Raw genomic sequence first — 16,974 nt, 5'->3', positions numbered from 1 at the left:
TCACATGTAGGGTCCATTCAAATAAAGACTTTCCCTAGTTCTTTGGACACAAGATTCAACTTTTTGCATTTCCATTTTTGCCTAAATTTTAAGAAATATAATTATTCTGTAAATAGATGCTAAGATCCAACTTATTCCTTTTTCCTATTATTTCATACACTCTTTTTCTGCCTTTTAACAATGTGGGCCTTGGCTTTTTAAAAATAAAACATTTTAAATAAACTAACCATCTGCTTTATTATTCTCCATTTGTACAGTTATGGAAGCTATCTGTCACAAATATTTAGATCTTACAAAAGACCATTAGAAGAATCTTTTCTATAATAATTTAAAAGTCTCTGTTGAACACCTCCAGAGATGGAGGTCTCCCTACTTGCCATTCAAATGTATTAAACTGCTGGCGAGCTCTGTCTATTAGAGGCTTTTCCATATACTAAACTAAGCTTAAAGCTGCCTCCCTATAGCCTCCACTCCTGTGGTCTTAGGACTGCCCTAAGGAGTCAGAGGATAAGTCCTTTCTCTCTTTTACTTGGTTACACTTTAAGCTCTTGGTTACCCACCACGTCTCACCCACTACTCAGGATCCTGTGCTTTGGCCAGGGAAACTGAGAGATCAGGAAACCTTCCCAATGACTGACACCTGTACTCAGAAAGCGTTCAATCTGAGGCTCTGAGATCCTGAGCATCCACTGACTAAAAGCATCTTAACATGCTGTCAGTAGAATCCAGCTGAGGGCTAGACGCACTCAATGACTTGCTCACCTTCAGTTGGCTGGTTAGTAGCAGGGCGAGGAACAGAACCCAAGCTTCTGATTTAAAACAAGGGGGGGTTACTCCCTTCGCACCTCACCATAAAGCTGCTTAATGCTGAATTCAGTGTAACTAACCGGGGCCTAATCAAGGCTCCCATGGACTTCGTCCAAGTTCAGAGATGCCTTTGTTCCCAGTCTGGCCTTGTGTGAATCAAATAGTAGGACAGTGCTCCAGGCTTGGCACTGCCACATAATGAGGCCAGCCTGCAGCCTCACTTGTGCTGGGCCAGCTCGCAGCTCTGGGCCCATTATACAGAAACCTCTGCCCTTGAATGGCTTATGGCTTAGTGGGCTGGGCAGGGCACAACCGGGACTCTAGTTATAGGCACAATATCAATATATGAGTACATGATTGTACAGAAAGACACAGAAGAGTGTGGGAGCAAATACAGTGTCGTGGCCCAGCAGGTGGGAGTGGGTGGGCCAATGTGCGAAGGCCCCCAGGAGAAGGCAAACTTGAAATCAAATTTTGAAAGAGTAAAGAAATAGTTGAATGAATAGGGAGGGGACGGGGTATTATAACTGGAAACTCGGTGTGTGGGGAGGCTCTGAGTACCAGGCACGGAAAGCTTAAATGTGCAAGCCCACGCACACCCGTGAAACTGATTGTACACTGGAATATGAAACAACTGATTATCCAAAGCAAAGTCAGGCCAAACACCTTGTTTAGCTCAATAGTTTCCTTTCAAAGTGACACTTTTTCCTGTTATTTCATTTAGCCATGCATTCATTTAGCCAACAAGTAAAAATAATGCCCCTCCTGTGTACCCAGCGCCTAATCCCAAACTTCCTCTGCATTCCCTGTTCATTAAAGGCAGGTGCAGCTTGCCCACTCAGAGGATCACATAAAGGTAAGTTCTGGCAGGGTCCCTGGGTGAGTTATTTTAATTAAAGCCTTAGGAACCAGGAGAAAATTAGCACAGCGGGATCAAATTCAAGCACCACTCAATGCTTGAGGGTATTTATAGAAAAATAAACACAAAAACAAAAAATCCAATATCCTGACTGGTTGCTTTTTTGTCTTCCCGATATAAATTGGTTCTTGCTCTCCTAGCTGAAGAACCTTCTGCATCCATTTTGACCTTCTGCAGATGAGTAAAATCGGGACAGAAAAACCAAAGCCTGGGCATTGCCCAGCCTCCCTAAGAATACCGAGTGCCTTCTCGACCCCTTTCCCAGGAGAAAGGAGAATGGGGAAGGAAAAGACACTAAACAAAAAAGGACCCAAAGGTGTTGATTTTTGAGATGGACTAAACGGTTGGAATTTGGGAGAGGGAGAAATCATTAGATTTCCCTCTTAATTTTTAATCAAGTAAAAACTGGTGCCTGCTCAGCATGGTTCAGGGGGAAATCATGGGTTTTATATCTCTTGGTACTCAAGGCATTGGCCAGGGACCAGCAGCACAGGCATCTCCTGGGAGCTGGTGGGAAATGCAGCGTCTCCAGCCCACCCCAGGCCCACGGAGCCAGAATCTGCATTTTCACAGGATCCCGGGTGGTTCACAGTTTTAAACTCTTTAAGCCTCATTTTCTCCATAAGTGAAACAGGGATGGTAAAACCCACCTGACAGGTCCACTATGCTTAAACAAATAATCTCTGAACAAAGATTTGGCTTTAAAAAGTTAGTTCTCTCCCACATCCCCCTTCCAGGTATCTGTCTGTGCGCAAATTCCTTTTGCTTGTGACTCAGAACTAGAAAGCCAGAGGAGCACTTAGTCCCACATCCTTCCCATGTGCCGGGGAAGCCACCAAGGCCCAAGTGGAGTAGATGACTTGTGGGAGCTCCTAGAGAGCAGGGCCTATGTCTTTTTCATCTTTGTTTCTCCAGCTCTTCACATGGTTCCTGACACACAACAGACTCTCAGTACATGTTTGCTCAATTAATTGGTAAATCAAGTAATTAGCTAATTGTGGAGCAGGAACTACCATGCAGGTGTCTACAAAATCCTAGTTCCAATAGCACATAGATACACCTGAAAGTGAACTGAACTTCCCCTGAGTTCACTCTTCCTGACAGTTCCGAAAGAGCGCACACCGGGCTAATAGTAGAGACGACTGAACTAAACACCACGATTATTTTCAATGCCCAAAACAGGCACCGAGTACCTGGAGAGTAGGAATATCCCACTGGGGGCTCATTTGCCCTACATAGCTGGGCAGAAAGTACCCCAGCTGGTGAAGCCACTCAGTCTGTGGAAATGACCAAGCATGGGACAAGCAGCAGTTGACCCTAAGTGTGCTTGTTGGTCTATTGCTCACCCCCTTCTGTAAGAGTACAGGTACTGAGAGCAGAGACCACGCTCCTTAGCTCTACATTTCCAGGGCCCACTATATCTTAAATAAGCAAATAACTGATGTTTCCAATGAAGGAAACTGAGGCTGAAGGAGAGACAGAATGGGTGATTCCAAGACATCCATTCTCATCTATGTGTACATGGGAAATGCACACACCTCACAGCAATGGTTTCCAGTAAAGCCTGAAGATACAAGCCCCAGTGTTAGCAGCTCAAATAAGACGGTGAATGCACTTGACTGTGAAAATTGAATGTTTCAACAAAGCTAGGTAATAAGGAAAATCAATAAGACTGTCAACACAGGCCAATTTCAACTGGATAAAAGAATAAAGTAATTGGTCCTAAAAGACAACTCTCTAAATTAGGTTAGATGAATGGAAATGCCCTTTTGTTTTAAGCCAAATCATGAGGATATCAACAACAGCAAGTGATTAAATTACAGGCCACTTTGACCCAGTATGATCTGAGCTGCAAACATGAATTTCCCAAAACAATCTTCTTTATAAGACACTGAACTGATATATAGCAAGACAACAGAGACAGAATTGGAGGCCATGCCAGGAAACACAGGGCTCACTTCTTGACTAAGGATCTATTATAAACCCACCCTTTCTATAATTCCTTCTTCAATTACTTCATTAGTAAAACAGGCACACAGGACAATAGAAAACACACATTTATGCTTTCATAATGGCAGGGGAAGGGGGCTTTAGCAGTGATCCTAAAGAGCTCTGCTCTCCAAACACTCAGGATTCAATTGTTTTTCATCTGCTAATGGTTGCCATTTGGTGTTGTTAACCGTGGATGATTCATTTCAGAGGAACTGCTGTGCATCTAGAGCCTATTTGGAAGGAAATGAGGGTTTCTTGGCTTATTTCTCATCAAGTATTTTAGCATTGTCTCTTTGTGGCATTATAAACCCCTTGAAGGGGGTTTGGTGCTCACTGCTTTCAAGCTCACTCCCCTGGTCACATCTGGTGCATATGGTCACTGCTAGGAACAAGCATTTATTTCATCAGGACAAAAGATGGAGCCAAAAATCTGGAGACAAAGGGATCCATTCCCCGACTTGAGTATCAGTAGCAAGCAGTTATGCTGAGGGGTCAGGAGGGGAATGTGAGGTATACTTTGTAAGATCAATGTTTTTGAACATCTGGATTTTGTTATTTTTACTCTTATCAAGCGCTGAGGCTGTCTCTCTCCACATATTCCTGGAGAATCCCACATATCCATTCACGTCTGGTGAGCCCCTGGGGCGAGCCAGACCAGGATATCATTGCCTAAAGCACCACACGGGAGGGAGGCCTATCAGCATCTCGGAGCTGATGTCTGACTTTGAAGTCTGCTGTTTGGGAAGGTGAAGACTCTTTCTGACCTCTCAAGCAATGTTTCTCATTAGAGACTGAACAGGACTTGAAAAGAGAATGAGTGGGAGCCTTGGGGCTTGATGCCAGGGCACTAGCTAGATAGACTTGGCGAGGAGGAGCACGCTGAGGGTGGCAGAAGTCTTGCCGTGGGATTCCACGAGACTGCTAAGGGAGAAGAGAGTGTGATGTCTGCACCGGGCTTCACCTTCTAATCACCTAAGTCCCAGGCTTATGAAATGTGCTCTACTCAGTGTCCCAGACTTGACCGAACTTGACCTAGAACATTCCTCCTTCTTTGGGGCCCAGGTGGGTGGGAGGCCTTGAGCACGAAAACACATCCAAAAAGCACTGCCTTCCCTTCAAACACAGCTTAATCATTTAAGACATTTCATTTTCTTGTTGGCATGGCATGAAAATTTCTGCCTGCAACACTGGCGACTGTCTTTGTTTGAAAGCTCCTAGAGAACACAAATTGCATCTCTCTGATTTATCGTGTCTATCCAGCCTTATCTAAAAATAAGAGCATCAAATCTGTCTTTGACAGCAGTGACATGATCCCTCTGCTCTGAGTGGCCTCCCCACATCTTCCCTGTCAATCTGCTCTACCTATCTTTTCCTTTTCAGCGCAAGCCCTGCTTCTTCCTTGAAGTTTTCCTGAATTATTCCAGCCCAAATTTATTCCCATTGAAAGAACTCCTGGTAACCCCCAACTGAGCACACAATATGATTTTGCCTTGCATTTTTCTCTAAGGCTTTTGTCCTGCAAGTTCTGGATTCCCGATTCAACTGCAAGCTTCTTGAAGGCGAGGCCATAGGTTCTTGTGAATGCAGTCTCTCATTTTCCATATCCCATCCCTCACACCCAGGACAGGCACCAAGCTGGGCACACTTATTAAAGTGCATTGGTGACTATAGTTCATTTCAACAAATGCTTCCTTCTAACTAGCTGATAACAAGAAGGCACTGGGTTAAACAATGTAGAATTTTGAAGGAAAAGGTAATGTTATCAAAAGAAGCTTCGGTGGGGCTCTGGGGTCTGAGAGATGTTATCTAGATAGAAACTGCCCACTGGCTGAGGCAGTTTCAAGAAGTCTTCCTCCTCTATTTTAATCCTGAAGGCAGTGCTCTAATGTTTGCCGTAGACACATGGAAGAAAGAGGAGGAGCCTGCAGGGAGCTGAAGCAGGTCTAGGTGCAGACCAACACTTAATTAGGGATCCACCTCACAGACAGCCCGAGAAGGAGCTGACCACTTCTAAACTGGGACCAACAGCACTTTTGTTTCTAAGAGTGGAAAAAACATCTGCTTATTTATGAATGAGACTCTCTGAGTCACCTTTGGGTTCAAAGCTAATGACTTTAGCTTTATAGTTCTGTAAAAAGCTTGCTGGAATAAAGGACTTAAAAAAAAGAGTTGAAGGGAAGGTCTTTGCCAAGGTAGCAAACTCATTATGGGGCCATGATTTAGAGCAGGGCGCTGGATCACAGCCTGGAGCCAGGGTCCAGTAGGGCCATGTAGTCAGCCTTGTGGCCACGGGCACATCACTTGACCTCTCAATGTCACCATCTCCCGCATGGAGGTCAGGCCGTCAGGCACCTGATCTGTACACACTGTCGTTTCAGAATGGAGCAAAGCGCTAGTTTGATCATGTCTGTCTGTCTGTGCAACTCGAAAAAGTTCAAAAGAGAGCCGCAGAGATGAGTTAAGATTTCTAAACTACCCCTTCAGAAAGGTTAAGGGATTTTATGGATTCAGCCTGAAGAAGAGAGTTTAATAACAGTCTTCAAACAGATGCAGGGTTTTTACCCAGGGCCAGTGAGAGTATGGGGACCACATGTTCTCAGTCTGCACTGAGCGGAGACGCCAAAGCCCAGGCTCTGACAAGGGGAAGTTTCTGACATTAAGGACCACAGGACACAAACGAGAGAGAATGTACTTCTGGGAAATACTTCACTGGGGGAAGGATGGGGAAGAAAGAGAGGGAAGGAAGGAGAGAGGGACAGAGGGGCACTCCTGTGGCAAGGTCTGAACACTGCAGAAAGCAATCCCATAGCTCCTGCCAGGTACATTAGTCCACAAATTACCTCTTTGTTACCTGGCGCTGTTCTTGGACCTTGTGAACACGCACGCCCTGAGCCAGAAACCTGCCCTCAGACTACGCCTCTGAACGGTTTCTCGGTTTCTCTGAACCGCCTGCTGCTCCTTCAGGGAACTGGGTGAGAGCTCTCCCCACCTCCTGCCCTCGGGTCTCCAGGGCCTTTGGGCATTTACTGAGCATCTCCTACATGGGAGGGCACTGTACCCAGGCCCTGTTCTTATAGCAACCCTATCATACATGGAACCTAACCAAGGCGTTATCCCCACTTATGGGTGGGAAATCTGAAGCTCTGAACTGGCAGCACTGCAGCCAGGATTTAAATCCAGGCCTGGTGGACTCCTATGCTTTTCCACTCTACCTGCTGCTAAGTCCCGAGGAGACTGAATGCTTTCTGCTGCATGTGGCTGCAGAAAGAGGGGAGGAGGGTGGAGCCTGCCCACTCCTCCTCATCTGCTTCCACAATATGCAGTCGCTCCAGAACCTGGCTTTTCGTCATTATTTGTGATGTATTTGCTGCAAAAATCATGCAGATTGTTTTGTATCTTCTCCATTTTATTGGAGAAAATTTGGTGATTCAAACATACCCATAAGGCCTACTTCTTGTTTTTTGCTATTGGTTCAGACGCTGAAGAACTCTCCAGGTGCTCACTACACCTGGATGGAAGGCAGGGCAAGGGGAGCCTAGGAAGCCCCAGGTCAGGCTGACTGTTCCTCCTCGGGGAGCCTGCAAATCAGGGTGCATTGTCCTAGTATTGTAAAGAATGGAAATACTATACAAATTCCGTCACCGCAAAGGAAGGAACGCTAACTATAGTGCACAGCAGGAAGCAATAGTCTGCTCATCTGAGAATTACACTGCTGTTTATGCTTCTGGTACCTGGGCTAATTATGTTCTGATTTAAGTCTCTGGTGAGCCTGTACTGCTGTGTTTACCAGGAAGCTTCGTGGTTATTACTAATGAAAAAAGCAAAACACAAAGAAGCACCCGAGGCTGGAGGAGCACACCTGAGCATTCCAAGGTTTGCTACCTGGGGTGAGGTAGGGAAAGTGCCTCACACAGTACCTGTCAGAAGAGTTCCTTTCCTTCAACCCCTTCTACCTGCTACAGACGTTAGCCAGCCCTCAGCCTTGAGTTCTGATAGATGTCTATTCAAATTATACCGAGGGACCAAATCACACGACCAGAGATGACCTTACCTGTCATCCAGCCTGACCCCTTACATCTGGGGTTAGGTTGCCCGGTTTAGACAGAGCACACACTGGTCAAATCCCATTATGGGAACTGCACAGGACATGCAAGCGCTGCAATTTTATTAGACAGTTAGAAATCACATTAGCTCCAACTCCGGCAGACGTCAACATCCAGGCTTTCTACAGTGTGTTAGCAGAGGAAGGATCCTAAAAGGAGGAGGCATACTCACACCATCTCACCCCACACCTTGCTCTGAGCTCTTTGGTATCTGCACATGTTGTACAGTTTATTGCAAATTCTATGAACATTTTTTCCCCCCATTGATGGGACCGGAGCATTTGAAGGGATGCTTGATGGCAGAATAATAGAGTGGTGAAAACATCAGCTGTGCTTCATTTCAACTCTTTTCTTTCTTTTGTGGAAGACACAGTGAGGTATTTTCACTAAAGAAAGGGACTTAGACTAGAATCTGTAAACGTCCACAAACCAGCTGTGACAACCGTTTTTGCACGGGACCCTCCCCAGGCAGCCCAGGGAACAAATGTGTGGGTGACTCACCCTCACTCCTCTCCTCGCCTTCCCGCCCCGTCCAAAAACATAACTGCCTCTGACCAGGGCCCTCAAAGTCCCAGCAGCAGGACTGGGAGGACAGGCGTGCAGGGCACAAACAGCCCAACAAGATCAGCTTCCAAGAAGAGGCTGCAGGAAGCCCTTCCTACCGTCCAGAAAGAAGCCCAAACCCTCCAACAGCGAGGGAAAAAGGGCAGAAAAACGTCTCCTTTTCCTCAGAGCAACCCGGGCTAGCACTTCACAGAATCTGGCATGTGTCAGCATTTCTGAAATAAACTCTTATTTTTTTTAGATAAGAGAGGTTTAAAAAAAAAGTAGGCTAAGAATTCAGCCCAATGAAAACTGCTTTGGTCATTCACATACAATAAGCCAAAGAAGCAAGAAGAAAAAATACTTCTAATTTATTTATTCATTTATTTTTCGACCTCCTTTCCCTCTAACGTAAAAAAAGAATGTCTTCTATAATTTTGCAAGTTGTTAATCTTTTCAAAGAAAAAGTCCCAAGCCTCCCATTGGTTGCCCAGCATCTTGGCACAGGAAATACATACTTGATTAGTTATCTCATTGCATATAGATTATGTGAGTAAAAAAGAGCATTGATTTTGCTCATCAAATGTTTCGCCAGTGTCTACAATTAGGGGGTCACTGTATAACTGTACAGTTGACCCTTGAACAAAGGGAGTTAGGGACACCAACCACTTGTGTAATCAAAAATCCCTGTATAATTTAAGTGAGCCTTCAGCATACGCAAATTCCCAACCAGGGATCAAAAATATGTACTTTTAAGTCTGGGGGACTTGGGATCACATGTTTTGTTAAAAGCTATGCAAAGGCTTCACCTTACTCAGTGCTTTATTTCTTAACCTGGGTGATGGGTACACTGGTGCCCATTTTATCATTCTTTAGGCCCCTTTGTACATCTTAAATATTTTATACGAAATGTTGCTAAATCCCCAAATCTTCTATATCAGGTTCTATTCTGGGCTGTTCAGGGCTGAAAGCAGAGATGCAAATTTGGAAACACCAAAATGTAGTTGCGACAAAGAGCAGAAAATATAAGAGACCAACTTCAGAAGGATGCTTAAAGTTTTAAACCCATGCCAAATGATTGCAATGAAAAGCAAACCAAACTCTATATACGCCACTGAATTATTCTGAACACCTGTTGAAGTTGGGTGAGAAATCAGCCAAATGAAAATCATTAGGCACCACTGCCAAGTGCACCATTGGACCAGCTCCTTTGAATTTGCTTACAGAATCTCTCCTCCCATTACAGAACCTCAGTCGAGAGCGCCGTCCTTAAAGTAGGGGAGACTGTGTGGGGTTGTGACTTTGGGCTTGCAATCCCCAGTACTCAGGGGAGATGCTGTAAAAGGCCCAAGTCTACCAGCCAGGACCTAAGTGAGCTGTTTCTTTCCCTTTGGGCCACAGGCCCTGAACCGCATTTGTTCTCACTGCCAAGAGGAGCCAGCCTATGTCTTCCAATCTTTCTGCCATGATATTAAAACCAACTGTTCCACCCTCCTGCCCACAGAGAGGCAGAGAAGAAAGATGGTCCAAAAAAATAAATTTCGGTCCTAATTCCCAACCTTCCTGGAACCCAAGTCGGCCACCATCTCCCCATTCCCATGTGGCCAAGGGTTCACTGTCTAGTCTTCCCTTTTACCCTGACGGCTCAGTCCTCACCAGCCTGCAAGTTCTTAAAGGCAGTAAAAGGCCACAGACAGGATCGACAGTACAGGGTGGAAGAAGAAGAAAAATCCAAATATCCGAGAACATCTACACCCTGTGTCATCAGCCAGTGGGAGTGGACGGTCCCTCACCCCAGTATTTCTAAGAGCAGGGCTTTCCCTGGCACAAGAAACTGGTAAAAAAAAAAAAGTAACACTCCTATAAAAGCTCTACAGAAATAAGATTCTGAAATTTGACACCTAATTTGTTTTATTTCTGAATACCGTTAGACCAACTGGTTTTACTTCCTTCCCACCGCACACACAAACCCCACGGGAGCTGCGCGGAGAGGCTGCCGCTCCCGGAGCCCGCCTGGCGCACCCCGGGCGGGGACGCCTGCTTTACTGGCCTCGCTTGGGGAGCTGCAAATCCCCCCTCTGCTCCACCAAAGCTAACAGATGGCTCGTCCCTTTTGGTACACAGGCATAAGCATCTTCAAAATAACCTCTTCCTTTAAAATGTGCCAATTAATTAAATGTCATTGTAAAATGTTCCAGCCAAGGAGGGAAGGGAGAGCCCGGAAGACAAAGGGTCAATGGAAGGGACCGAGGCTGAGGTCACTCTCTCCTACCTTCACCCGACGACCCTGACAGATCGATGATCACATACACTCTGCCTTCTGGCTCCAGATCAATCTGCAATTAAGAACATGACAGTGGCTCTGTTAGTGCATTGTGGGGACAACCCAAGAGTTCATGACATTTCCACCCCAAGTTGCTAAAACCTAGAGTGACAGCTCCATTCAGTTCATCAGCCTGCAAAGTGTCAAGTGCCAGGTGAACTAGGAATGAGAGAGAATCCATGCTGTTCGGGTGCCGTTCTGGGAGGTCTGGCACACACCCAATAGGTAGGTCATCCCAGTGGTTCTCCCCCAGAAGTGACTCTGCTGCACAAGGGAAACCTAGCCCGGGGACACCTGACACAGGGAACATTATAAAAATATCAGGAGACATTTCCGACTGTCATGACTGCAGAGGGAGTGCTGCTACTGGCATCCACGAGGTGGAGGCTGGAGATCCTACCACACATCCTACAGCACGCAGGACAGTCCCCACAAGAAAGAATGATCCAGCCCAAAATGCCAGTAGCGTCGTTATTCCATTTTACAGGTAAGGACGCTGTGCTCAAAGTTCCAGAGTAAGTGGCAAAGCTGAGATCCTGCCAAATCTGTGTGAAGAAACCTATGTTCTTTATACCACACAAGCTGCTCATGGGGGGAAGGAGAGGCATGATCCCAGAATAGTCCCTGAAAGTTCTGGACCCTGAGCCAGAACTACTCCTGCTCTCAAAGTGTTTGCAATCTCACTGGGGCCCCCAAAACAGAGAACAATGCCGAACCCAGCTTAACATGAGGGACAGAGACTAGCTGAGCCTGGTGAGTCCGGTGAGCCTGAAATCAGTGCAGAAGAGCAGTCTGGGAAGATTCCAGGAAGGCGAGAAAGGGAAGGCATCCAAGGTGGAAGCAACAGCGTAAGCAAAGGCTGGGAACACGCACGGTGCTTGTGCAGGCCGAAGGACCCCCGTGCTCAGGCTGTATGTTGGCATTCTGCACACTCCAGATTCCACCAGGGTTGTAAAGACAGAGGCAATATTGCTACCGTCTTACCACTGACCTTCTCCACTCACCCTCACTTCCTCCCCCACCCCCAAACCCAGCTAACTGCTTCAATATGGAACCCAAAGCCAGAGGGGCTGGGCCTCTTTGTAGCTGAGACATCTCCGCAAGGTCTGGCTGTCCTTACAGCAACTGTATGCTCCATGAGAGAGACTAGTAACTCTGGAAACCCTGGGTCGCCATGTGGCCCCAGTTGCCTACCCCCGCCCCCAGAATCCCATCTGTCTCTGCAGGGCTTTAATTGGCTTATACGTGCCAGGCATGTCTCCCCAACAAGCTGTTAATTTCTTGAGGGCTGGAACCACCACCTTTCCTTTTCTGTTTCACTCTCTCCTGCAAAGAGCAGGCAAACACTTAGCAAGCGTGACTTAGGAAGGGTCGTTCTGGTGAAGACCTCCTCCCCCTTCAAGGTCAAGGTCGATTATCACCTCTCTGAAGCCCTTCCAGATATTCCCAGTAAGACTTAATCATGCCTCACGTGTGTTCCCACAGTATACACACATATCTTAACCCTGGCTCCTGTTCGACCGCGCTCCGCGGTCCTTATGTCTCTCCTCTGCTAGACAGAGTATGAGACTCATATTTGCATCCTGAGTGCTGAGCTCACTGTCTGTTTGTCAGGAGACACCCAATAAACATTTGAGGAAGTGGGAAAAGGCTCAGGGTCCAGAACCTTCAGGGACTATTCTGGGATCATTTGCCCCTCCAAGTCTCTGTCCCTTAGTAGGAAGGAAGGCAGGTGATCTGTACCAAAGTGACATTCAAATGAGGTGAAAAACTCAGCTTGAACTGACACTCCCCAGGTCCCTCCCCCGAGTCTCACTCCACTCACAACCCAGGTTCCCAAGCCATCCATGAGCCCCATCTTATTTCCAGACTCTGCCTTTTGTGGTTGAGAGTGCTCAAGGTTTCCCTCAGAAATGCACTTTCAGCAACAGGGGTCTTTGATGCTTCCTCGGTGAGGCCCTCTGTGACATGTCAGGTGCTCTGTCAGGGTGGGGGCGGGTGCTGGGGGCTCTCGGTTTGCCCCATCGGGGCCGTTCACCTGGGATCTCAAGATTGCTATCCAGATGGGGACCAGATAACCGGTGATGCCATGAGATGACTCTCCCCATCTCTTCTGCCCTGAGTCTGTGGTTTTAGATTTCTGAGTAAAGAACATGTTCTCCAGCACCCTCACCACTTGTACTGCCCCCTCACCCCCCAGCCCTACCCCCGTATAACCAGGCCCCTGAAATGAATTACAAACAGGAAAACCAACAGCAGTAGGCTCTGCTGATCAGAGGCAAACCAGAACCCTGTCCCTGCCATATTTCAAAAATGTCAGGGGCCCCCTTGTTCAAAAGCATGGAATTTAAATAATGTATGCCTTTTAGAGATTAGATCATCCCTATTAAACCCCGCCGGCAAAATGAAACGCTTTCTCATATCCTCTAAGTCAGAGATTTCCCACGACTGTGGACTTCACTGGCGAAGCACAATGCTATCTGTGAAAGCAGGGAGGAGACAGCAAAGGAATGAGATGGGCTGTGAGGCCGATCCAAAGGCAGGCAGCGGGCCTATCTTTGCAAAAGGGGAGTGAGAACTTGTGGCAGAGGGGACAGGTCATTGATGATAAAATGTATTAGGATATTAACATTCAAGATTGCAATCAGAAACCATTTTAGCACCCACTGCCGCTTCAGTGCCCATGAACTGCATTTCCAAACAGAGAAATAGAAATTAAGCTATTATACATGCCAAGAGCAACAGAGAGCTTTGCAGCCTGGGCAGATGCTGCGGAGCACTGGCCAAGCCCCAGCTAGCCAAGGGAGGCGGCTCTGGGAATCCGAGGGGGGTGCAACTTCAACGTGGGTGACTTCGGGGTTATCAGGTACAAAAGGTGCTGGAAGGATGGTGCAACTTCATGGCCAAATTAGTTTAATCACAGATTCTGCTCACAATCAGGAGGCCCAGGTAATGAAGGCAACGTAGGTGCCCAGCCGGCAGCAGCCCCTGTAAGCTGGCATCACCACCAGGCAGCTGGCACTACATAAAAGCAGGTCTCCTCCCTCCTTCCAACCCATCCCAGGGTTAGTTCTAAGCACCTTCTTCTGCCCTCCAGGTCCTGCCCAATTCTCACCAATGAACCCTATTTATCAAATCTCCTTGAACCTCAGACATTTACTTGAGTCTTCCCAGCTACTATCTTTGTTTCCTTGACAATGATTCTCTTTCAGGCTTCAGGGCCCGTGGCTACCCCTCCAGCTGAGGCCAGAAGTAAGGCAGGAAATCAGTGAGGGAGACAGTCATTGGAGTTAGACCAGGGATGGATCCCAGTTACGTCACCAGCTCAGGCAATTATTTACTCCCCGAGCCTCGGCCTCAATCTCTTCATCTGTGAAATGGGTTGTTGTGAAAACTCCGTGAGTGAACTTACTGGCTCTGTGGCCTGAAGCAAGCAACTACCTCCTCTATGCCTCGGAATGCTCCTCCATGAAATGGAGTTAATAACAGGTCTTGTGTCATCTGGACTGTCGTGACATTAAATGAGAGAATGCAGGTTAAAGTGCTTACCATGAGGCCTGGCGTGAAATATTCAGTAATTGTTGGTGCTGTTATAAAAAATCCAGCCTTCAAATCTGCCTCTTAGGCCGATGTTCTTTTCACTATATCAAACTTTCCCCCAACAACAATGACAAAAATGCATTTTCTGGCCCAAAGTTAATATTATTACGTTATTCCAGGACATCTAACGACTTTCCAGTGTTGTTGTGAATATCAAACAAAGAATAAGGTAACAGTTTTGTATCCAGTCCAGGGGAAACCCAGGACAGGAAAGGCTATAACCCTGGTCGTCAGAGGGCCAGGTGCTGCTCGTGAGAAAAGGGGAAGGGGAGGTGACATGTACAGACTGAGCGCCTACTATGCCTCAGACACTGCGTTCGGTGCTTTACCAGCATTGGTTCGCTTAATTGCCTGTGAGGCCAGCAATATTCGCTGCTTTTCATATGGAAAAGCTGGGGCTCGGAGAGCTTTAAGCTGGATTCCCACCCAGGGCTCTCTGTAGCATGCAGGACAGATGGCTTTGATGGAGCTCCCGACTCAAGCCCTGCCTGGCCCCTGAAGCCTTCTCCGACCACCCAGTCCAGGTTCTCCTTCCCTAAGCCTCTGTGGGCTCTCTTCCTCAGGGGCAGCTGACTGGCTTTAAGGCTGAGCAAAGCCTCCCGCACTTTGCCCCGCCCTGCCCTCCAGCCCTTGGGGGAAGGTCTGGGCCTAAACCGAGCTCCTCTCATCTGAGTTAAGAACAAGGCAATGGGGAAAGAGCCCAAAGCATCCACAGACCCATGAAAAAGAAATCTCTGAAAAGCAAAAAGACTCACAGGTGCTTTTTTTGGGGGGGGGAGGGGGGTCTGACCATTCACAAAGCCCTTTCCACATTATTTTATGTGTTCCTCACAAGTAATCTGTAAGACAAGTATTATCAGCACCATTGTATGTATGAGACACCGAGGTTACGGAAGATAACCAGCCAGTACAGCATGACTAGTGACAGCTCACCACTGCCCAACTCCAGGGGGCGCTATTCACCTGAAGGAGTCCCCTGCAGCTGGGCAGCCTGGAGGCGAGTGGCACCCTCAACTCCCGCCTCTCGGTGCAGCGTTTCTGCCACCACAGCACACCTGCCCAGGGGAACCGACACTGCACCCCCCAAGGCTGCAGCGCTGGGCACCCGACGTCAGTGCCACTGCTGTGTGTCACAGTGACCCCCAGGAGTCTGCACGTCTGTGTTTTGTGGGCGACTGAGATCGAGGCAAAGGAGGCCAGAAATTCATGGTCAAGCTTCCTCTAAGCCACAGGCTGAGCTTCCACGGGAGACCTCGAGGCAACAGAACAGGCCGCAAAGGTCACACGTGCCCAATTTGAGTTTCACTTCCTTTCCCATCTGTTGTCAGACACTAGGGCCTAGAAAGAGGCGAAAAGCAGGGAGTGGGGCAGAAAAAGATGGATCCAGAAAGGGTAAGAGAAAGAGAGGCTCGCACTGCCCACACTGCACCAATTAAGTCTTAAATAAGAGACGGTTTCTTTTTCACTTGGAGAAGGGTGGGGAGGGGGCAAGGGGAGGTATGAGGAAGAAGAGTTCCTTCCCAAAGCGGGGGACCTGCGGCCCACGTCCGGCACCCCTCTATTGCTGGCCATTTTCCCCTGGAGGAACCTCGGGCATGACACGCTATGGTCCCCAGAGGCACCTGGCATGGAAGAGACAAGCCAGTCAGAGCAGGAGGCCTGCACGCACCAGGCATCCTCTAGCTTCTGCTCTGGAAAGCGCAAAGCGTTAAGGCCCCACATGGGCAACTCCTGAGCAGCCTCTGGGTGCAGGTTTGTGAAGTTAACAGCTAATTAAATTAAGGACTCTTCATTTGATGGGGAGTTTGCTACCAGCCCTACTGGCAGAGTGCATTAACTCATTGAAAAGCAGAGGGCACACAGGTAAATAAATATTTCAAGGTTCCACTCTGATAACAGGCTTCCAATAGCACTGACTTTCATAATATCAGGGAAAGGTTGTTTCTTTTTCAAACACCTCCCATGGCAGTGCAAAAATATTATTCAGGCTTTACTGTACAGCCCCGCAGGGCAGAATCCTTTCTGTCCAGCACCCCAGAGGGATTCAATCCATACTTATACACGTTGGTTTCATGGGCGGATGGCCTAATTTTAAACTAAATCTTCACAACTGAATGATGGAGATGATTTACTTAGGAAGCCATCAGCCTACACACAGGTGCTCTTAGCAGCTTCATTCCTAATAGCCAAATGCTGGAGACAACCCAAATGTCTAATATCAGGTAAATGAATATGCAAATTAAGCTGTGTCCATGTGATGACATTTTACTCATCAATAAATAATGAACTGCTGATATTCGAAACAAAAACGGACACCACTTACATGATGTTCTAGAGTTGGCAAAACTAACCTATAGTGACAAAAAGCGTATCAGTGACCTCTTGCAGGTGGACGTGGGAACTGAATGCAAAGAGGCACAGAGGATCTTTGAATGATTTTGTCAGTATTATATTTTACAAAATTAAAGTATATACCCAATAAAAAACAAGAAAAAAACCAACAACAATGAGGTCCGGAGGAACTTTTTGGGGAAGATGAAGTTTTCTCTGTTGACTGGATGGTGGCTACATGAATGTATACCTTTGTCAGACCGCATCAAACCATACTCTTAAAAACAGATGCGCTTTTTTGCATGTAAATTATACCTCAATGAAGTCGTTTTTGAAAAAGGGAAAAATAGCCACCA

General features: G+C 47.1%; 1 protein-coding gene across 2 annotated transcripts in view; it reads right to left on the bottom strand.

The window, feature by feature from the left end:
- PRKCE (protein kinase C epsilon) overlaps positions 1 to 16,974 on the bottom strand; it is a 416,865-nt gene that overhangs the window by 246,546 nt on the left and 153,345 nt on the right. For both annotated transcript variants that reach the window (XM_081156232.1, XM_081156233.1), the window contains exon 2: positions 10,637 to 10,700. In XM_081156232.1, coding sequence (XP_081012358.1) covers positions 10,637 to 10,700 — 64 coding nt within the window. The remainder of the gene's footprint in view (positions 1 to 10,636; positions 10,701 to 16,974) is intronic.

This window comes from Miniopterus schreibersii, assembly GCF_964146895.1.
Source record: "Miniopterus schreibersii genome assembly, chromosome: 13".
Classification (NCBI taxonomy): domain Eukaryota; kingdom Metazoa; phylum Chordata; class Mammalia; order Chiroptera; family Miniopteridae; genus Miniopterus; species Miniopterus schreibersii.
Note: the sequence above shows the minus strand (reverse complement) of the source record. Positions and strands in the feature narration are given on the sequence as shown.